General features: G+C 43.5%; 1 protein-coding gene across 3 annotated transcripts in view; it reads right to left on the bottom strand.

Annotated features, from left to right (window-relative positions):
• Positions 1 to 22,909, bottom strand: part of RNF13 (ring finger protein 13) — a 103,696-nt gene that overhangs the window by 46,630 nt on the left and 34,157 nt on the right. For all 3 annotated transcript variants that reach the window (XM_053308201.1, XM_053308202.1, XM_053308203.1), the window contains one exon: positions 14,708 to 14,833. In XM_053308201.1, the coding sequence (XP_053164176.1) occupies positions 14,708 to 14,833 (126 nt within the window). Of the gene's footprint in view, positions 1 to 14,707; positions 14,834 to 22,909 lie in introns of those variants that run through there.

Here is a 22,909-nt window from a genome sequence, read left to right as displayed (position 1 = left end):
AACAATGACTGAACAGGGCCTGGGTGCTGCACTAAACCGATAGCAGCATTGTGTGTCCTACATTTGTACTACTGCACTGAACAAAGAAAATCCCTTTTAATTTATATTTTTAATGCAAAACCAAAAGGCTGTTTTTGCAGAATCATGCCAGAAAGAAAGGAGAGGGAGTGGGAACATGTGCGCACGCGCACGCGCGCGCACACACACACACACACCCCAGGACTGATCACACAGCTGTGTTAATTTGAGCTGTCTATTTAGAAAGAAGGAAGAAACATGCTAACTGTCCAACTCACTTACAGCAATAACCAAAGGCAATCCCTTTCTACCCAACAGTAGATCTGTCGCATTCTCATGTGCCCATTAGCAAACGTCTGTCAAAAATCCCTTCTTTTTACATCAGTTTTGAAACTCATAAGATGGAGTGCTTTTCAAACACACAAAGCTGGAAGAAGGCAATATGCTGAAATTTTGAAGTACACCTTTGATTTATATATAGTAATTGGCACAAACTAAGTGAGCGCATCCTGGTTCTGATAGGCCCTGAGTAGAGTAGCTAAATCAAAACATCAAACGCAAGAGAAGCTTTGGAAGCAACCATTCCTATGTCAGTGTAAGGAGTGGAAAATGGGGCATCAGTTATGTTCTGTGTTGCGTTCTCCAGGGTGCTTTCTAGATTACCGGCTCAACAGTGGCAAAAATGCTTCGGTTTGGACAAATTGCATTCAAAACGTAAATAGCAAACTGCCCAGCAGGGGAAGCAGTCTTGCGAAAACTAACAACTGGGCAAATACAGCAACCTTTTTACACCGGACATACGTTATAGCAATAAATCGCAGCGATTAAATCCGAAATGTGAACGGCACCCTGCTGTCAGTGTAGGCAGTGTCACAACACAGGAAGTGCAGAAGCACACTTCGGAGATACGTTGTGACCCCCCCCCCCCGTTGCCGGGTCTAATCTGGAAAGCTGCCTGCAGCGATCAGCAACTGAGGCTGCAGTACCAAACAGTTACTAGAGCATAAGCCTCAGTGAACACAGGAGGAGCTACTTCTTGAGTAATGCACAGAACTACAAATTGGCTGGTGAGCCAATCTGGAGTAAACCAAAGGGTCAAGGAACCAAGCTGCTTTTCTTTCCTTCATCCATTCACTACATAATTTATCCAAAGCAATTGCTCCAGAATGCTGTACTGCCTCTCCTGGCCAAGGAAGGGAGTCTGCAGGAAACATGAGGGTAGCCAAGTCTTGAAGTCAGTTTGGTCAATACATTTTCGAACCACATAATTAAAGGGCGGGCTGTGTGCGTTCTGATGCCCTCCGGGCACTTTCGGAGCATATGTGCACGTGTGTATGCAGATATAGAGCACACAAGCAAGCATCTGAACCAACCCTCTACATGTACTCCTTTGTGTATGTGTGTGTGTGGGGGCAGATCGCAACACCCATATGGAAAAAAGGAACGTGTTGGGAGAGTGTCACAATGTCTGCAAAAAATATGACAGGTATGTTCTGTCCCCCTTTTAATCACATAGGCCAGATTAGAGATTGGGGGAGGAGAGAAGAGAAGTTAAAGCCATCTGAGGAGGTCCATCTTCAGTTATCACCAACACGTCTGGTGGCAACTCAGAGGCCGGCCTTCTCTGTAGCTGCTCCTAGGCTGTGGAATGCACTCCCAGCACAAATTCATAATCTGAGTTCATTATTGGCCTTCAGGAGAGCCCTTAAGACCTATCCGTTTGGCCTGGCCTTCCAGGGTTTTAAAACTGTTTTAATTGTTTTTACAGTTTATGATTTTAATAGTTAATTCATTTTAGTTTGTTTTAATGTAAACTGCCCTGAGCCATTTTTGGAAGGGCAGTATAGAAATCAAGTAAATAAATAAATAAACAACATCCAAACTGGGATAGGGGCAGTGGCCCACCTTCGTTTGTCCCCCAACTATTGGTATTCAGTGAAACACCACCTTGAAAACAAAGAGGTTTGTGTTCAGTTATAGCAGTTGATAGACCTATCCTCCATGACTGGAGAGTAAGACACAAGATGTTCATGTCTCTGAAACTGTGTACTGAAGCATTTTCATGATCCAACCATAAATCTTTATCTTTATTTTTATTGTTTAAAATAGTTACACCCCACCCCTCCAGTACACTACTGCTCGGGGTGGCTCACAACAATAAAATAGATACAGTGGTCCCTCAACTTACAAACTACTCGACATAAGTATTTTTCGAGTTACAAACGGCAGTTTTAGATCCGGTTTTAGATGCGGTTTTTTCGACTTACAAATTTTTAGATGGGGTTTCCTCGACTTACAAATTTTTAGATGGGGTTTCCTCGACTTACAAATTTTACATGTGGTTTCCTTGACTTGCCTGCCTGTTTACTGCCTGTTTATTCTTGAAAAGAAATGTTCCTGTGCAGTTTGCAAGCCTTACTGGGGGTCTGGGTCTTTTTTCTAGGCTGCGGAACGCATTAATCCGTTCCCAATGCATTCCTATGGGAAACCGCTTTTCGACTTATGAATTTTTCGACTTACAAATGTGCATTCGGAACAGATTAATTTCGTAAGTAGAGGGACCACTGTACAACGTAAAATAAAACTAATACAATTAACCAAATTAATCAAATCAAATCTCTTTATTTTGGTCAGCGACCAGCATAAGGTTAAAACAAATGTAGAAGAGAAAATAGTCAAACTTCTACTACAAACAATCAAACCAAATAAACTAAAAAAGTCCTCCTGAACATAGATCAAGGTACTGAAAGTACTACTAAAAATACATAACTAAGAATAAAAGGAGACAGCAGACTTATGAGATTATTACATAAAAATCAAAATTTGCCTTCCCGACTCCTGAATCTGAGAGGGGTTAAACAATTCAGGAGCTTGGGAAAATTTTGTTAGATTTACTGCTGATATACAAATGATCCCAATACCTGCGTGCCCACCTGCAGTTAGCCACACTGTAGCTGCAAAAGTTGCTCTGGCCTTAAATCCATCACCTATTTCCCCGTTATTAAGCTCTTACGCAAACGGAGGGCTGCACTACAAAATTTAGCTAGCTGTCTGGTGAGGCTGGAATTACTTCCTTCCAACAGCCTGCCAATCATCTGAGGAGAATCAAGACCTGGGCATTTAGTCATCAAAGGATAAATGAGATCTCGACGCAGGTCTCTATAGAACAAACATTCCAACAGCACATGGGTAACCGTTTCCACTTGACCCTCCCAACATGGGCAGAGCCTCTCCCCATAGGGAGTCCCTCTATATCTACCCTCTAAGGGGGCTGAAGGCAGGGCATTGCATCTTGCCAGGGTAAAAACTCTTCTTAGTGGGGGCACCTCCAAGATAGTGAGATAGGATGCTGGGGCCAAACTATACCTGACTGGTTCCTGGCTCATTAACCAAATTAAGTAAACAAGTTAAAAGTCCAGGCTAACCTCACAATCAGAAGTAAGTTTCAAATTAAAAGTTATTTTAAAAAGCTAGAAATTAAGAATGATTAAAAACTAAAAACTAAAGAACCTACCAGATATAACCAAAGATGAAACGTTAAAAAGCCTCTTTAAAAAAATGTGGTTTTAGTTGTTTTTGAAAACACTGAGGGAGGGAAGGTGGTGAAACTCTTCAGGGAGGGTGTTCCAGTGCTGAGGGGCCACAACTGAAAAGACCCTGTCTCTAGCCCCCGCCAACCAGGTCTCTATTAGTGGTTGGGCCATGAGCAGGACCCTAGATGATTAGCGGAGGGCCCTGGCAGGTTCATATGGGTGAATGCAGTTTGACAGATACCCCGGCCCCAAGCCGTATAGAACTTTAAGTTTCAAGACCAGCACCTTGAATCTAGCCCAGAAGTGGACTGGTAACCAATGAAACTGCTGCAGGATGGGTGTGACACTCATGAAGAATCCGTGCAGCAGCATTGTGAACCAGCTGAAGCTTCTGAATCATCTTCAAGGGCAGCCCCACATATAGTGCACTGCAGTAGTCCAATCTGGATGTTACCAAAGCATGAGTGACTGAGGTCAGGTCTGATTTCTCCAAGTAAGTTTGTAGCTGGCGTACCAGCCGTAGCTGGTAAAAGGCACTTCTGCACACCACCACCACCACCTGTGCCTCCAGGGACAGTATCAGGTCCGGAAGCATCCCCAAGCTGTGGACTTTGTGTCTTTCAGAGCGAGTGTGACCCCGTCCAAGTCCAGATTTACCTAATTACTTGGTTGGTAGATCAGTTCTACCAACCCAGAGCACTTCCATCTTCTCTGGATTAAGTTTCAGCTGCCCCCATCCAGTCCAGAACAGTCTCCAAGCCCCAGTTCAGAGCATCTACTGCCTCCCTGGTGTCTGCTGACTTAAAAGATAGGTAGGAGGTGGGTGTCATCAGTATACTGATGGCCTCCCCAGAGGTTTCATGTAGATGTTATACCACAGGGATCTACAGAATACATCCCTGTGGTACCCCATAAGCCAAAGGCCAATGGGTGGAACAGGCATCCCCCAGGACCACCACCTGAGTACAACCCTCCAGGCAGGAGTGGAGCCACCGTATAACTGTGCCCCCAAATCCCAACCAGTGTTCCCTCTAAAGTGCGCGTGTGTGCGCGCGCTCACACATTTGTTGATGTCCGCTCAGTTAATTTTAGATCCCGTTCAGGTTGAATCAGGAAGGCCCCACTCTGAATGCATGTGCACGCACACTGCCTTGATATTGTCACCCAGAACAAATCTCATTCCACACACAGATGGGGGAAAAAATGAGAGAACCCTGGTCCCAACCCAGAGTCACATCCCAGAAGGACATCCCAGGGTCAATAATATCAGTGTGGTATAGTGGTTAGAGTGCTGGACTAGGACTGGGGAGACCCAAGTTCAAATCCCCATTCAGCCATGATACTTGCTGGGTGACTATGGGCTAGTCACTTCTCTCTCAGCCTAACCTACTTCACAGGGTTGCTGTGGGGAGAAACCAAATATGTAGTACACCGCTCTGGGCCCCTTGGAGGAAGAGCAGGATATAAAATGTAAATAATAATAAATAACAATAATAATTAAAAGGGGCTGAGCTTTATCTTAATGGTGTGATCTGGATTAGAATTGTTATGCATTGTAGCATGATTAAAAAAACCAATCAGTACTGACAATTATAGTGACTAAATTTGCTCTGCTAGGAACTGAGCCTTCCCTCACCAAGTAGTTATGCTTTTCAACAGAAACAATGCTATGTTCACATCACTGTTCTAAGGAGCTCTCTCAGTGCCACTGCATTATATTGCAATGGCCTTTCTGCCCAAGATTCCATACCATACATGGCAGGAAAGGCTGGTATGTTAGAGGCGCCTTGTGACTAAGAAACCTGCAGGGAAATCTTTATATATGAAATCATCTCTCAGTCTTAGCAAGGGGAGAATCGCATTAATGGGAAGACCAAATTTAATAAATTCTGTTCATTACAATCCTATTATGAATACGTCAACACATTTCATAATTGAGTTATGAGTGGCCCTGTCCACCCCCAGCACAGTACCCCTCCAGAACCTGCTGCTGGTGTCTATCTTATGTTTCTTTTTAGATTGTGAGCCCTTTGGGGAGAGGGAGCCATCTTGTTTATTATCTCTCTTTGGAAACGTTTGTTGAAAAGCAGTATATAAATATTTGTCATTGGGCTCTGATCAACAAGACAACACATACAAATATTTCCAAATAGCATGGATTATAACATGTACCACAAAAGAAAGTGATCATTTTGAAAGGGAAAATGGAAAGTGACTTAATTTATCGTGCACTTCTAACCCTGTCCAGGACTGCAACAACATCCTATTGTGCCAGGAGGAGGAAAGCGGGGCGTGGGGAGATACCACCTTAGGCCAAGTACAGCAAGGCAGTTTGCACTGGAATAGGTTCTGCCAGCTTTGGGTTGGGGGACATGATGGGAAAGGATCATAAGAGAAGCCAGCACAGAACCCCCAGGGTCATTTTCACTTCCCTCTGCCAGAATCATGCATGCAAAATAGTTGGCACAGCTAAACTCCACACGCAGTGGGGCACTCCAGATGCCAGTCCTGCTTGCAACCACTCCACATACATCATTACCCATGCTTTGATTTTTCCTATCCATCTATGGGACAGCCAAATGAAAAGCATATCTAAACACAAAATTGAATTGCTTAGATTGTGACTCCTAAAGATCCATTTAATATCCAGTAGAAAGATTTTTTAAAAACCTCAGCTCATCTTAAGAGAAAAAAATCGAGAGCCAGCATCATGTGCACACGCACTTCTCCAAATTACATTTCCAATTTGTTCTCTGAATATTTTCTAAGAAGGAATTCATAGCAATCCAAGAGCAATACCGTACAGAACCATGCATTGCTTTAAAGCATGCGGACTTCCCAGTTCAGAAAACATAAGGGATAGCAATCATTTCCCCATCTATTGTTTTACCAGACTACAGCAGACACTGTGCATGCCTAGGAACTGCAACAGCCCCACCTGCCTGCTACTTCACCCATTATGGGATAATTGACAAGGTGCCTGAATCTTAGGCACATATAACCCAGCTCTCTACCCAGCAGTGATCTTTGGAGTCAACAGCATTTCTTTAGGCATGTGCTGCCTTACTGAATCTGGCAGCAGACTCTGACCCACGCTAATGGCGCTTCTGTTACAGTAGGTTAACTGAACTGCATTTTTGCCACCCTGCCCAGGTCACAGCAATTATCTCTCCTAAAGGAAAGTGGCATGCTGGTTCCTGCAGTTCTTGTTGCTACAGGCATCCAAATCCTTTGGGAGATGCATCGGTTATACTTCTGAATTCTGCATGGAAAAAGCTGTCATTTTTGTTGCCATGGTTCGTTTTCCCACTGCAGTAAGGACAGCAAGAGATTACATGAATGAGCTATAGTCAGTTTCTCTCATTACGGCATTCAACAGTGGAATGTCTAGGTGAGATCTCGCTTATGCAGATGTCACATTATCAGTAGACAAAAAAAAGAAGAAGAAGAAGACGATGACATCCTCTTGAGGGGAGGGGGGTGCTAATACAGCCAAGGATCCAGAAGAAGAGGAAGATTTTAAGGGGGGGGGAATATATATAATCAGAAATCGTTCTACCTTGCACTATATAAACCAGGGGTGCCAACCTGAGGCTCTCAAGTTGTTCGGCTACAACATCCATCATTCACAGCCACAATTTATTACAGCTCCAGCCTCAGGATGGCCACTCCGATACATTTTTTTTTTTAAAGGGCTACGCTTAACAATGCATTTAGTACTTTCCAGACTAGTACACAAGATTTCTTCTCCACGTCACTGGCCAAGTACAGGCAAGAACAGGGGAAGGGTACAAGGCAGAGGGCCCTCTTGGGACAAGAAACAATCTTACTTTTCTGTGTAAATTGCTTTGAAAACTTTTGTTGAAAAGTGGTATATAACAGTAGCAGAAGTCATGAAGCACATCTCCCACTAGTCTCTTTGTGGACAAGTTGAATATGCCAAGGATGTTAGTAAGATGGCTCATACACCGATATCTGAAGAACAGAAAAGTGTGTGTGTGCACCTTGATGTACGGATAAGACTGCAGGACAGAAGCTCAAGCACAATTTAAGGCAAAAGGGATGCCGATATCTGTTAGGACCAGCTTAAACATTCCATAGAATGAAACCAATGCAACTTGTAGTGGAATTTGCCACTCGGAGCTGCAGACTAGCACGCAAAAGGAATCAAACCACACAGAACACGATCAGGTCAGGCACATAAATTTAGACTAGGCTTCTCCACGGCATGCTATTTTTTTCTGTGCTGGGAGGTTCTCTGTTTTGTGGGTGGAGCATTCAAAAATGCAACCTGCCCCCCTGCCTTCAGTCCCAAGTGGCTTCAGTCCAGGAAAAGCTTTATAGAATGTATAACCAAGCTATCCCTCAGAGAAACCAAGGGATTTTAAGAACTAGGAGCAAAGAAGTCAGTGCATGCCATGTAGAAGTGATCCCAGAGGTCTGAAGCCATGAACAGATGCAACTGTGATCACTCCCTTCACTAGGGTTGCCAAGAGTCCTGGATTAGCTGGGACGTCCCATAGTTACGAGGGGGAGGAGTGGTTGTCCTGTGCGGGATGCCATTTCCCCCATATTTGGCTCCCCTACCATCACACTCCCTGGCTCCGCTGCACATGCTGCCTTCTTCTGACAGGGTGCTGATGGAACATGTTTTAAAGGAAAACGACACATTTTTCACTCATCCTCCTGAGGACCCAGCCTGCTCCCACCCTCAGCCCTGCTCGCTTGCTAAGAGCCATTTCCAGTAGGATTCATAGGTTACTGGGAAATGGTAGGGGAAAAGTTGGAGCGAGGGAGCTTAAATTCCTAGATAGGCCTGTGTAGAAGGCAGCCTGGGAACGAGGCCAGTCTGACTTCCTGCATCCTGGGAGGTATTTGCGAGCAGAGGGCTGGGACGAAAGAACGGCTGCAGCCTTTCCTGCTTACCCACCCAGGACCAGGCAAGAGAGCCAGAGCATGGAGAAGGGATCTAGCGCAGGTTGTGCCTCACAAGGAGTCTGAAGAAGTAAAGTTAAAGCAAAAACAAAAATGCTTGACACATTATCTGCCCCACACTCCCTCCACTCACCCTGCTTTCCCAAACCGACATACATTGGTTCGTTAAATCCTCCCTCCTGGTATATTGAGTAAATCCTTACTCTTCGTGTTCCCCCTTATTGATGGAGTTCATGCCCCCTTCCCAATACATCGTTTCTCTTTCCACCCTTCTTAGCAGGCAGGACACAAGGCTCAGAATAGTGGGGAATGCAGCTACAACTATCGGCTGTTCCCCCTCTTAAACAAATCAGATGACCTTCTTCCCTCCCGAGCCACACACTTCTAATGACCGTATGAGCTTCCTCTTTGTTGCCCCCTTTCTTCCTACCCCACCTTCCACAGCCTCTCATCACCTCCTTGAATTCCTGTCTGTCTGGCTGTCCTCTTCCCACACCGCCCCATCCTTAGCATTACTTATTTGAAGATTGAATTTACTGCGCAGACAGCTATCTGAATCTGCCGCGCCCCCCAGATGTGTCCCTTATTCTGGCAATGGCATGTTGGCAACCCTGCCCTTCAGGCGCCTCCTTGCAACTTTCGTCTCTGCCTCTCCCAGTCTGGTGGACCATTCTCTTCAACCCTCCTCTTCCTAGAACCCCTTCACTTTGGAGCTGTACATGCTGTGTCACAAGTTCTTCGATGCAGCCCTGACACGGAAAACAGGTTTTGCAGCTAAGACAGCAGTAAGCAGAGCTGAAATTAACTCCCATTGGGGCGGGGGGGGGGGGAGAAAAAGCAGGGCGCAAGTGTTCATCCTTCCTGCAGAAAAACACTTCTGTGAACACTCATACTGCAAACACATGAGCCAGGTTTTGGTTTGGGCAACAAGATTTTTTTCATCTTTGGCCATCTGGAGAAAACTTGCTGTTTTGGGAATTCTCACAAGGCAAGATTGAAGGGCCAGATTCCCCCCACCGTTAGTTTTCCTTTGCTTAAAGAAGTCCTCTAGCCCCAGGACAACAGTGTCTTTCACCAACAGTTTAAAAGTTTGGCCCTGAAGGCTGGTTTGGGGATGTAAGGGTAAGTCACCTGTATGCAGCCATCCAGACAGGCTAGTAAATGTTGTGAATGATTACTGTTTTGTGGCCCAATTGGTAAGGCTGGTTTATCAAGACTCTGGCATGCCAAAATACTTGGCTAGTGGTCTGCAGTCAGCTGGGCAGGTCAGCTCTAGACCAGTGGTCCCCAACCTGGGGCCTCCAGATATCGCTGAAGTATGACTCCCATCAGAGCCAGCTACAATTCTATGTTCTGCTTTTCTGCCCTCACTTTAAGACAAGAAAATAGCCTTGCTCTATCAGAATAAATAATTCTGCCTCAGCTATCAAAACAGCCCCAAACTCTTAAAAACCATATGCTCTACCTTCTTTAGATACTTGTAATCTTACAATGGAATCAGTACTTTTAAAAGTAAACTGCTTTGAAGCGGAAACAAAGTGTGTGGGAGGCAGAAACTTACTGACTAATGAATATCAGGTCATGATATCAATGACATTCTGCAGTGGAAGGCAGAGAGGACAATGCTATACAAAGTTTAAAAAAATAATAATACTGTATTATACAGTTTCCTGGAAAACTGTATAACGGGAGCTCTCATTTTATTCCTAAATTAGGACTGGCCATTGACTGCTCCAACTCTAACATTAAGAATTCTATAACATATTCAACACCAAAGAGCATTTATTTCAATTGTTTAGAATATTTCTGTAATACTGTGCAGTTTCAACTCTGCATCCATAATTACATTGCCTTTTCATCATTTGATCAGCAAAGTCTAAATGGACACATCCAGGAAAATGTTATGAGTTGCCCACCACTGCTTCTTATAATGATGTTCACTACAGTGAGACAAAGCCAACAGAATAATGCAGCCATGGGAATTATGTGGTGTCAAAAGTCTTTAAAATATCCATTGTAAAGCATTGTGTTCTAAAAGAGAACATCTACATATGACTACAGCTCTATAAAATGTTAAAGGAGCCACACATGAGATCTGACCGGGACCTACAAATGAACTGGTCAAAACAAGCAACATGAGTTCAAAAAGAATAAGCTCGGACATTCTGCCATTAGGTTTCTGTTAGTGATACTAATCAATTATGGATAATAATGTGGGCGATTTTTCACAATGGGAAATATACCATTTTTTTAAAGGTTTAGAATGAATTATTTTTAAGTCTCAACCCATACAGACAGCAGGACTTTTTCCCTGGGGAGACATTAAACCAAACACACAATGGTGTGTTGACCTCCCTGGTACCAGCTTCTACAAATTTGATGGTTTATGCGTGAGAATTAAAAATAACTGATCCTAGATTGATACCATGAAAACACCTTTTAATAAACGTTAATGTAGAAGTTTTTGCTCCAAAATATACCAGATTCTACTTTTTGTCAAATAAGATGACTTTAAAAGCCAGGGATATGGAGATCAATATTCCAAATTGGAACTAGGAGGAGATTAGTGTAACAGTTCTGGATTTCTTCTACAGTAAAAGAAATTCAATTTAAGGTACTACAGAGGTGGTGGTACTGTATTCCCCAAGGATTAAATAAAACCTATCAGGTATACACACATATGTTGGAGGTTTATTGTTCAACAAAAAGATTTTTACCATGTCCAGTGGAGTTGCCCTAAATTTTAACCATAATAGGATCACAAAGTTCAAGCTACTCATCAAATGGCATACTGAAATTCAATGTTTTAACATCACTGTTGAATTATTTAGAAGATGAGGCTGTTCTCACACGCAGACTAACCTGGGCTAGCCCGATCTCAGTAGGGCAGCAATGCCTAGCCCCACTGTTTACCCTGGCTGTTAGCCAAGGTTAAGGGAGTGAGTGCTCCCTTACCCAGAACTAACTGATTGTATGTTTGCTGAGCTATGTTTAGCCCCAGCAGACACAGAGACGGGCACCTAGCATGCCCATCTCTTGGGGAAATCCTCGAATACAATGTGTGCGTCGCACATTGAATTGTGGGATTCATGGAGGCCAGAACAAAAGGTTCTGGCCCCAGATCCTTCTGCCCTGCTCGGTGCTCCATGGAATAGGGCTGCTCATGTAAGAGTGTGGAGAGCGCTCCTAACACCAATCCCTCTACACCTCAACAGCATAGTCTGTGATGCCATCCACCTCAATTCAAGATGGTGGATGCATGGATGTTTGAAGCACGAGTGGACTAATTTGTGGACACCCAACGGCACAGAATGACTTGATTTGCAAGCCAGAGGTTGCTGAAGCCCCGCTGGTATGTTTCCTAGACTATGGGAAACACCTATATCAGGCAGCAGCGATATAGGAAGATGCTGGAAGGCATCATCTCATACTGCACAGAAGATGGCAATGGCAAACCCCTCCTGTATTCTACCAAAGACAACCACAGGGCTCTGTGGTCACCAGGCGCCGACATTGACTCGACAGCACACTTTACCTTTAACTGATTTGAAACAAATTTGGAACAGGTGTAGCGACACATAGGGATGGCTCAAGGGCGTGGTTTGCAATGATGTCATCCACCCTGATCCAAGATGGCAGATGTATGAACATTTGAGGGTGAACCACCTAACGAATTTGTATCAAATTTGTGAATATCTCTATAGACAGATTGTACACGTGATGAATATAACGTGAATAGGGCTTAACACTCTGGTCATAACATAAGCTTTCAGACATCAGCTCAGAACAGAGATGTTGAACATTTAGATGTTTCGCAAGGAAAATTAGCTCTCTCTCTGAACATTAACAGGGCTTTATTCCAAACCATCTAGTTGCGGGCCCCTTTTCCTAGGGCTGTTGAGCCTATACAAAAATATCCGAGGGGGACCACACCACCTCCCGGCTCCAAGGGAACTCCCATCATTCCCAGCCACAATAGATTGTGAGTGGGGATGATGGGAGTTGTAGTTCAACAACTGGAGAGTCCAGGTTGCATACCTCTGCATAGCCTAACAGTCCTCAACAGCAACAAAAACTACTCAACTTCGACAGCTTAAAAAACAGCAACACTCAAGCTCAGTTACACAGAGCTGTAGGATGTTCAGCAACTTGTACCACCACCAGAGAGCTTGCAGAACGAAAATCGTGAAACAGGAAGTGTGAAGTGTTGCACTGATGCAACACTAGCCCAGAACACAATCTCACGGAACTATCTTGTACCTTGTCACTGCACTCATGCAACGTGTTTGCACGAGTGTAATACAATTTCTGTTAATTGATTTCACAATCCAGGTAATTCTGCATTTGCTCGACGGTACCACATATCAGTACAGTTAGAGCAAAGCTGACTAGTACAGATATTTTATAAAATAGCCAAGACAAAAATATTTCTCCATTGGCCCTCACTGTAAAGAAGCACAGAAATCTATTCAGGGAAGGCTGCAGTTAGAAAACTTCTGCACAGTCCCCAAAAGTTTCAATATTTTCTCAGAACAGAAAAATAAAGAGGAGTAAAAAAACTGGAGCCTTTTCTGGAAGGGCGGTATACAAATCAGTCAATCAAATAAATAAAGACAGACAGACTAAATGAAAAAATAGCACAAAAGAAACCTGCCATCTATCTGGAAATAAAAAGAAAGCTTTAAAAAAAGGTGGGGGGGGAGCTATAGATAATACCAGGACCACCATTTCAAACTCAGTCATTGTGCAATTAGAGATTTCAGCCACCACTGCCAAAATATTGTTTATGAATTTCAAATTGTTTGTACTAAGCCTTCAAATCTTCTGACAACCTATTATTAAATCTACTTCCCATAAGCTTAGGATTTAGTACAGTGCATATCTCAACTTCACTTCAAAAAGGGGCATGTGTATTACAATTATCCTTCACAACTAGCAGTAAAAGGACTAGAATAAGGGATGAAAGAAGACAGTGAAGTGTAACTTTAAAAATAAAACTCGGCCATTGGGAATTATGGAGGCTAAATACATGGCCTTTGTTGGTCTTGCAAGCTTAAACAGCAACTTCCTCTTTAAGTCTAGTATAGAGCCCTGAACAAGCATGGCCATGCAGAAACACAGTCAATCTTGGTTCTGCGAGAAGTCTAAGCTTCAAGAACACACTCCTTGGCCTCCTTGACCATGGATACATGAAACTGTGGATGGCTAGTCCACAGATAGTGAGGTGATCCTGTATGATGACTGCACACATCGCTCTATCCCAGCTGCAGTGGAAGTTTGGAAACAATGGCATTCATTCATTCATTTCATTTTATTTTTTATTTTATTTTATATTTTATAAGTCTGAAATTATTTCATATGTCTGAAATGAGCAAGAAAGTGGTAAAAAGGAGCTACAATGGAAATTCAGGACACACCAACAGCAAGCAGAGTAGAACCAATAGTATGTACCTCGTTTGCCATTTTGAAGGCAACACTTTACAGGGCTGCTCAACTTGGGCCCTCCTGCAGATGTTGGCCTACAACTCCCATAATCCCTGGCTATTGGCCACTGTGGCTGAGGATTATGGGAACTGTAGTCTAAAAACATCTGGGGGGCCTAAGTTGAGCGGGCCTGCTTTAGCAGTTGCTGTGCAGACCTATTTGTGCTATCACATCCCTAGCATATCCATATAAATGAGCTTCCAAAGAAGTATGAGCCATTCCAATACTGATTTGTATTATTCCCCTCCCTGAATACTTCATCCCTTCTCCATAGAATGGAGCTACCAAGGTTCAGACAGTCATAGTGCTAAGACTGATTCTCCTGAAGGTTAAGTATCTCCAGGTCATCTTTGACAACCACTGGAGAGGATTCTTTACCATAGTGAAGATCCAAATAGATCATCTTAAAGCAGGAAATATGGTAGGAAATTCAGATATGTTTAAAGTTACTCTTGGGAGCCTAAGTTCACAAGTAGTGAGGAGAAGCAAATGATCTAGGACCCAAAAAGAACTTGAAGAATATTTATATACAGTAATGAGTGGGGAAATCCACCAATATGACTGTTGAATATCAAAATGAATTGCCATAAACAAAATAGTGGAAATGGATGGATACTCTCAAAAAGAATGTGGATATATAACAGATTTGCACAGTTCTTTAAGACAAATGTGAACAGAATTCTGAAACTTCAGCAGCATGAAGATTTCGGAGCCTGTACAAATGAAAGGCTACGTACCTTGGTATCAAAGTTGCAATCATGTCTTCTGATCAATACAATGAATTCATGGGATGAATTGTCCTTCAGAGGTGGAGGGGTTATAGGCTCACAGGCATTCTCGGGTTTTGAACTGATCAGATAACCCTGGAAAACATTTTCAGAGGCATAATATCAGCAAGAGAGAGTATGGCAGAAATGGCAGAAGCTACAATTCCCATGTATTCAAATTCCCTAACAAGCTGTAACCATTCTTGTAGGTTGTAGCTCATGAGAGAATTTTAAATATTTCTTAGCATATTTTGAACTGCTTTGGGGATACAGATGAACAATATACATATGGCCTGCTTTACAGTACAGATGAATGTATACATATGGCCTGCTTTAGGCCTGTTCAACAAAACCAGCAGAATGTGATGAAGTGAGGTGACAGAGTTGTGCAGTTGTAGAAAAGATGGTATTGTATCAGAATGCAGGTGGGGGAAATGCAGCATTGAACACGTCCCTATACAAATATGTGTGTGTGTGTGTGTGTGTGTATGCGCACACGCACGCATGCGCACACCCCCTTCAAGCAGAAAACTAGCATGCTGGGAATAGGCTGGGTTAGAACTTCTCCTCCCTGATGTGCTAAATTTGCAGGCAACTTATGTCAGGAAACAGAGAAATGGCATCCATACCTGCAATCTGAAGTAGCATAAGCCACACTACCAGCTCAAGATTCTGTCACCTAATTCCCCTGAATGTGCAGACTGGGTTTTAATCTAGTTATTGGAAAGTCGTGCATCTTTTTCTCTAGTGCTTTTTCTAAATATATGAAAGTTCGTGTCATGAAAACTGGTAAATTTCCAATGTGCTATTGTATTCTTCGCCGTGCTGCTGCTGCAAACTAACATGGCTGTTAAGAAATGTACAGTAGTTTCTTCAGATGTTCCCATTTCACAAGTTTGTATTCTTAAATACATTCCTAATTACAAAAACAAAACCATCCCCTGCTATCAACAGAATTCCCCTCCTACTCAGAAGGACTTCCAGATTAGTCAGCAGCTCACGCCATTTAAAAAAAATAAAAATGCTTGGGCCAATAAACTAAGCCAGTGCCTTGTGCTGAAGAACCATGAAGGGTTTTTTAAAAAAAAAAAAAAAAATACACAGATTTCTTCTTCTTCATTATTATTATTATTAATTCAATTTCTAGACCGCCCTTCCAAAATGGCTCAGGGAGGTTTACACAGAGAAATAACAAACAAATAAGATGGAACCCTGTCCCCAAAGGGCTCACAGTCTAAAAGAAAAATAAGATAGACACCAGCAACAGTCACTGGAAGTACTGTGCTGGGGGTGGATAGGGCCAGTTACTCTCCCCCCACTAAATAAAGAGAATCGCCACATTAAAAGATGCCTCTTTGCCCAGTTAGCAGGGGTCTAGGCAAGACAAAGAGTAGTCCTAGGCAAGACTAAGTAGTCCTCAGCCCAATAGAGAAGAAAGTTAGTTTCAAATGTCAGTGCTTTAGTCTTCTTCAAATGCATTGCAGCTCACTTCCAAAAAATGTTTCCTTCCCCCACCATACAATTATATCAACCATTGCATTGATATGATTAATATTGTATTGTAGTGGCTCCAGATTTAAAGTCATCACATGAATTTGTCATCTTATTTCTGGGTTATAAATGCAGTCAGCATCTCTCAAAAGATGAGTGGCAATACTGTTTTTGAACATTTAGCGCCACCACTGTAGACTCATCACATGAATTGCCATCACAAGCACTATCTACCATGGAGATCTCTGGATCATGTTGAAAGCAGGGCAGTTTAAGATAATGAGCAGATCAGAATGCTTGCATCACAAATCTGCCAGGGCTCTGAGGATACAGCACTACTTATCTTTAACTTACCTGTATCCAGACAAAATGTTCAAGTTAGAGGCCTGAGTAAATGAGTAAAGTTTGCCGTCAAGTTCATGTTGACTCCTGGAGCCCACAGAGCCCTGTAGTTTTCTTTGGTAGAATACAGGAGGGGTTCACCATTGCCTCCTCCCACACAGTATGAGATGATGCCTTTCAGCATCTTCCTATATCGCTGCTGCCGGATACAGTACCAGCGGGGATTCGAACCGACAACCTTCTGCTTGTTAGTCAAGCATTTCCCCACTGCGCCACTTAAGGTGGCCCAGAGGCCTGAACATAAGGCAAAAATGTAAATCACTTTGCAGGGGAAAGCACATGTGCATTCACTGTTGCAATCCATGGTTTCCCCATATCATGGATGGGACTGGGGGCGAAAGGGGAAACAGGAGTCACAAGCCCTATGGTATCCTTTTAAACATCACTTGTACGTGAGATATAGCACAGTAATGATGCATCACCTCTGAAAGCTTATTGTTTTACTAAAATATTTACAAGCGGTGTTGTAGAACAGTTCTTATAGTGCCCTCTGGTGGACAATACTTGTCTTAGTGCAAGGCTGAAAAGAGGAAGACCTTGGCTCAGTAAACCATAGGTGTTCGTTTTGCTTATCTAGGAGGATAATCCCTCACTGGCCTAATCCTGCCTAAAGAGGGGACAGCAGGAATAAGAAACAGTAACATGGCTATGGATGGTTGTATTAGCAAAATTCACGGTGATTCTCCAGTATCCTTGGGGAGGAAGGAGAATATTTGTGGTACAAGGAGATTCTGGTATTTCCATTGTCCTCCACTGAAAGCCATGTTCATGAAGCTGACAGTAGCAAAGCTCCTTCACTTTGGGGATCATACTGGTTCCAAAAGGTCCCTAACTTGCCCCCCTTCAGCTGCAGCATCAGAAAAGACTACATATTCCAGCACCCAGCACTCTTTACAACACCTAGCAATAGAGACCCAAAGGTCATCTAAGCCAGTGTATCTCAATGACCAGTCTGTGAACCAGTGCCGGTCTATGAGCTGCTGGGTACCAGTCCCTCAAACGTAGAGGGGCGGGGCCTGGGATCCACGGAGCCTGGGCGAGTCCTCCAGAGCTCATTTCTAGGCAGGCAGCCCTTGTTGCTGGATAACGTTAATTTAGCTTCCTCAAATGAACACTATCCATCAACGAGGGCTGCCTGGAAATGAGCTCCGGAGAGCTCCCGGTGGTGGCCCCTACTGGCCCAAAATTGTTTGGGGGGGCCTGGGGTTGCAGGGGGGAGGTGAACCCTATACTAACTGCTGGTCCGAGAAACTGCACATGAAGAATGTACTGGTCCATGACTCCAAAAACGTTGAGAAACACTGATCTAAGCCACCCTCACCCCTGAGTTCAGCACAAGCTACAACCTTCAGACACCCAAGTACAGTGGCTGACATCCAGAGGAGCTTACCAGCAGATAGGGTGGCAGGAAGAGGTGTCTATGCAGTGGAGAACTTCCGTAACGCTGCTCTGGCCACGCAGCCTTGAGTACATTCTGGCCGTCTGTGCTGCCTCCAGATATGCCCTATGCCACCCAAAAACACATCCCGGAGGGCTGCATGACCCCGCCAAGGACATATTTTTGCATCACCAGGACACATCTGGAAGCAGAACAGACAGTCGAAATTTCCTCCGCCGCCCTGCTCCAGCATGCCAGAGGCTGCGTGGCCAGAATGCGGCTATGAAAGCTCTCCATCATGCGGCCCCATCATCCTGCCGCACAACTGGTAGGCTCAGGCTGCTCTGGATGTCAGCCATTGTAACTTGTAATGACAACCTGTCAAGCATAACTGAGTTATGTTTCCAGCTCCATTTCACCTGAGCATTAACCCAGCAAAGCACTTAAGTGTGCCTTTAATTTTAAATGTACCCACAGCTTCACAAAAGCTGGAGCTAAATGTTGAAGCATATGTTAAAGTGCTTTGCTGGAACGAAGCCTGCCAATTTCACAGTATTTTAAAGACCGAATTGCACTAATGAAGCTTTCCGCTGCTTTCGTCTGTGGCAAACTCGGAGGCCCTTACTGCAGTCTTCACTTTGTTTAGACATAGTCTACCTTGCTTTTCAGGCCTCAAAGGGATCCCCTTTTTAAGCATGACAGGTACTGGACAACATGTCTTTCAACCATTTTGTGTTTTGTAACCAAGGAAACTTTTTAAACCCGCATTTGTTCCCCTAATTCCTTGGGACTTCCTCCTTTCAAGCATTCTCAGTTCAGTTCAGATATTTGTTGAGGTGTGTTGCAATATGCCAGAAAAGAGCATGTGGATGAGCTACTTCTCAAAACAAACGTCATCAAGCTTCCGCCCATATTATCAGGGCACTTAAAGAGTACAAAGGGTGTGTTTGCTCCACTCTTCTATACAGGTTCATGTGTAGACTAAAGAACTCAACCTAGAGTCGCAATTTGGAAGGAAGCATTAAGATGGTTGCTACTGCGGATCCGTCCATCTGGAATAGCAAATCAGAACCACTCTGAAGCCTGACATGTAATTAGCCTTGTTTACTAATCACATTGTCTCACAGTTCTGAAAGTGTGATAAAGTCTGGCTCTGAAACATACCCAGATGGTGGTTTGGAACCAACCATGACTTGGTGTGCTGAGGCCAAGGTCAATGTTCAGTGTATTATTACATTAAAATTAATTAGCAACAATAGCGATGAAAGCAATTATAAGCTTACTTGTGGAGCTCCCTTCACCCACCCCCGTCAAGAGACCAACAATTTTAACTAAATAAAGTGGCCAGGAAATAGGTTCTATCTCTGCCTACTGACAGGGGGAGTCTGCCCGCTCTTAGATGCCCCACTGACAGTAGGCAACCTGGAGTGCATGTCCACCCCAAACCAATGCCAAATCCTTTCCTCTCCCTAAATCAGGCTGCAATCCTAGGCATGCTTACCTTGGGAGTCAACCATGAGATGCATTTCTGAGTAAGGCAGTTTCCAGAGAGTATGGCACCCTTCAGAGAAGAGGGAACTGACCAAAAGAATGGCCCTCTGCCTTTCCGGGGTGCACTCTCCTGGTGTCCACCTGATGCTGCTGCTGGCACTGTTCCAGTCCACTCTGTACTTCACTGTTTCTGCTGCTGCTGAAGCAGTAGCAACTGCCTCACTCACTCATTGAGCCATCAGTGCCACATGCATCTCATCTGGTCGCAAGCGCCCAACTGCACTGAGCTGCTACGCATTGGCAGGACAAATCAAGAGCTCTTCATGGCTGCTGCTGTCCCTACTTGCGGGCCAGCAAAAGAGTCTCTGCAGGCCAGATCCAGCCCCTGGGCCTTAGGTTGTGCAGGCCTGCTCTAAATCTATAAAAATTGTGTGCAAGATAGAGAGAGTCTTACATAATCCTGTGGACAATCCAGAATCCTGTGGGCACTCTAACTCACACACGGCGCTCTTGTATGGCTCAGCATCTCCATTCACTTCAATGGAAATAGCAAGTATGACACAGAAAGGCTATAGACAGACATACAGCCATCTCCCCTACTGAAGCAAATCCTGAGCTCCATGTATGCGACAGAGCACTTGTGCCACAAGCAAGCACTGTGATGTGACAGATATACTATTTTATATTACTGGCTTGTATTTATCAAAAGGCAGTAACGAGAAGTCTCACTGAGATTAATAGACTAACTTGTTTTGCTGATTTCAATGGGATTTAGTAATGCCTTGTTTTCTTTGGATACAAGCACTGCATTTTGTATTCACCATAGGCTGTATGGATACCTAGAACCAAATTTGAAGAAAGGGGGGGGGAGGTCTCCCAGGTACATAAAAACAGGTTAGTTTAGACACAAAGCAAAGCCAGGTTTAAATCCTGGTTTTGTGCAACATCCCTGGGCCTTGGAAGCAAATGCTCCCCTCTTCCCTGCCCACACAAGAGTCAGAAAATTCTACCTTAGATTCTGGTTAGGAACAAGCCAGGATCAACTGTAATGTTTGAACAGAGTAATCCTCACATATTCTAGCCGATTCCTAAATCAACCATGATCTGAACTCAAGATTCACTCTCTAATTCAAATACTAGAAAGTAAAGTTGTGCCATTGAGTCGGTCTCAAGGTTTTCTTTGGTAGAATACAGGAGGGATTTACCATTGCCATTTCCCGCGCAGTATAAGATTATGCCTTTCAGTATCTTCCTATATCGTTGCTGCCTGATATAGACACCAGTAGGGATTCAAACTGGCAACTTCTTAGTCACTAGGCAAGTTACTTCCCCACTGCACCATTAGGTGGCTAGTCTAGCTAAAATAAACCATGATTGCTTGGTTCAGACGTAATGAGCAATCGTGTTTGTTCCCAATGAGAGCCAGAAGTAACATTCTTCAGACTCACACAGGAAGGGGTGTGTGCTCCCAAGGCTTGGGACTCTGTATGCAGCCATGATTTAATCTGGGCTCCATGTTATGTCCAAATCTGCCCAATATCTCTAAGGGAAAAGACATTCCTATAACAATGCATACTTCTCCATTGCACATGAAATTGTACTACCCAACCAATACACTATCAAGAAGGCCAACATCTTACCATTCCCAATTTCTTTTCAAAAACAGTCTACACACGGCATGCAAATAGACTTTTCTATCTGTTTCTTTCCTGAATTACAATACTGAACAGACTGGCAATAAGAAATTGTACTTTTCACACACTTCTGATGAGTTTAGCCGTTTGTCTCTCTCTTGTTGAAGTCAAGCTGGAGTATTTCCCAGGGGTATCTCCTCCCTTATTATTGATTATTTAAACTAGTTAATATTCAGTGCAATACTGCTTGGGGAAGCTCACAACAATCTCCTTTCCCCTCTAAACTACCCCCAATTGTTTTCTTGCAATTCCAATATATTTGTTGCTTTTAAAAAAAAAAGCACACAGAAACAGAATATTACTGAAACTGTATTTCCTCTGACTGTTAAGTCATGGGATGCAGCTTTTATCAGATCTTGCAGCTCAAGCTGGCTTGCATTTTAAAGCTCTCTACCACAAACCTTATATTTTGTAACCGTTTCTTTTTCAAAAGATTGCTATAAAAACTCTGTACAAGATCCTCAGTAGGGAGGTTTAAAAATTCTGCCAAGACTAATGTTTAGCATCCACCTCACTGCATTAATAGCTACACAGTTTGGTGTTTGAGAGAATCATGTATTAAATGTAACCTTGAGACACTGACAGCTGCAGCTTGCTGCAATTACATTAGCAGGCAGGGGAAGCAGATCTTGGCAAATGCCCAGCAAAGCCAAGACTCTCTCAGAATATGTGGCATTACAGATATATAGGGACAGCATACTGCAGCCTGCCCATGCCAATAGTACTGTTATGCACTGGGACTTGAGAAGGGTTGGATAGTCGATCTTTGCATTCATCCCAGTGGCCACCCAGCTGTAGACATTGCCAGCAGCTAATGGAGGACCAGAACTTCAGATCGGCTTGCCACCGTCCAAGACACTTACAGAATAAGTAGTACTGCCTTTAATAGGATCTACAAAATGGGTTCAGAATCACAGCCTGCATCATTGCCCACCATTTCCTACCCGAACTGAGAGAGCCACAAGGCAGGAGAAGGCTGTGTAGATGCTGCTGTACTCACAGCTGCTAAGAACAAGTTGCGTCATCGGGAGCTAGACAGAACATGTGTCGTCCCACTGCTGGATTTCTCCCTGGACAGGAGCTGGATCCACATGTGGAATCTAGTGCAGCAGATCCACATATGACTGCAAAGCATAAACTGATACTGAAGAAGAAATCCTAACAGCTTTAACTGTGAGAGATCTTAGCATAAGAGCGTCCTATGAGAGACAGGATGGCATGAGGTCATTCACAATGATGAAGCAATGACTTCTTGGGGTGTTGGGGAAACTGGGGGAGTCATTTATCAAAAAAAAGGTACCTATAAGTATGAGGAAGACCTCTTAGATTAACATATATGCAAAATTGGTTTATTAATATTTTTAACACACCAAACCTTTCACAAAATTGTTAAGACAAAACGATGTACTTTGTATAATCTGTTGCCTTTTCCCTCAGCAGAATCCAAGCCAGTAAAAACAAACAAAAATAGCAAAAAAAAGAAAAAAGTCTGACAGCTTTATAAACCGTCGTTCTGCTCAAAGGCCAACAAAAACACGTTTCCAAGAATCTGGAGTCTAGCAGAATGAAGGCAGTGAGCAAAGGGAAGTTTCCTTCCATTTGTTTTACCTGCTGCTCATCAGCTGAAAGAAATCTAAGAGAATGACTCACAGCCATGAACCAAACAAAGAAGGTTACCCAAGTTATTCATTAAAGAAGGCTTTCAAAAAGACAGGA

The sequence above is a fragment of the Hemicordylus capensis genome, chromosome 3, assembly GCF_027244095.1.
Source record: "Hemicordylus capensis ecotype Gifberg chromosome 3, rHemCap1.1.pri, whole genome shotgun sequence".
NCBI lineage: Eukaryota > Metazoa > Chordata > Lepidosauria > Squamata > Cordylidae > Hemicordylus > Hemicordylus capensis.
This window is presented reverse-complemented; position numbering and strand designations above follow the sequence as displayed.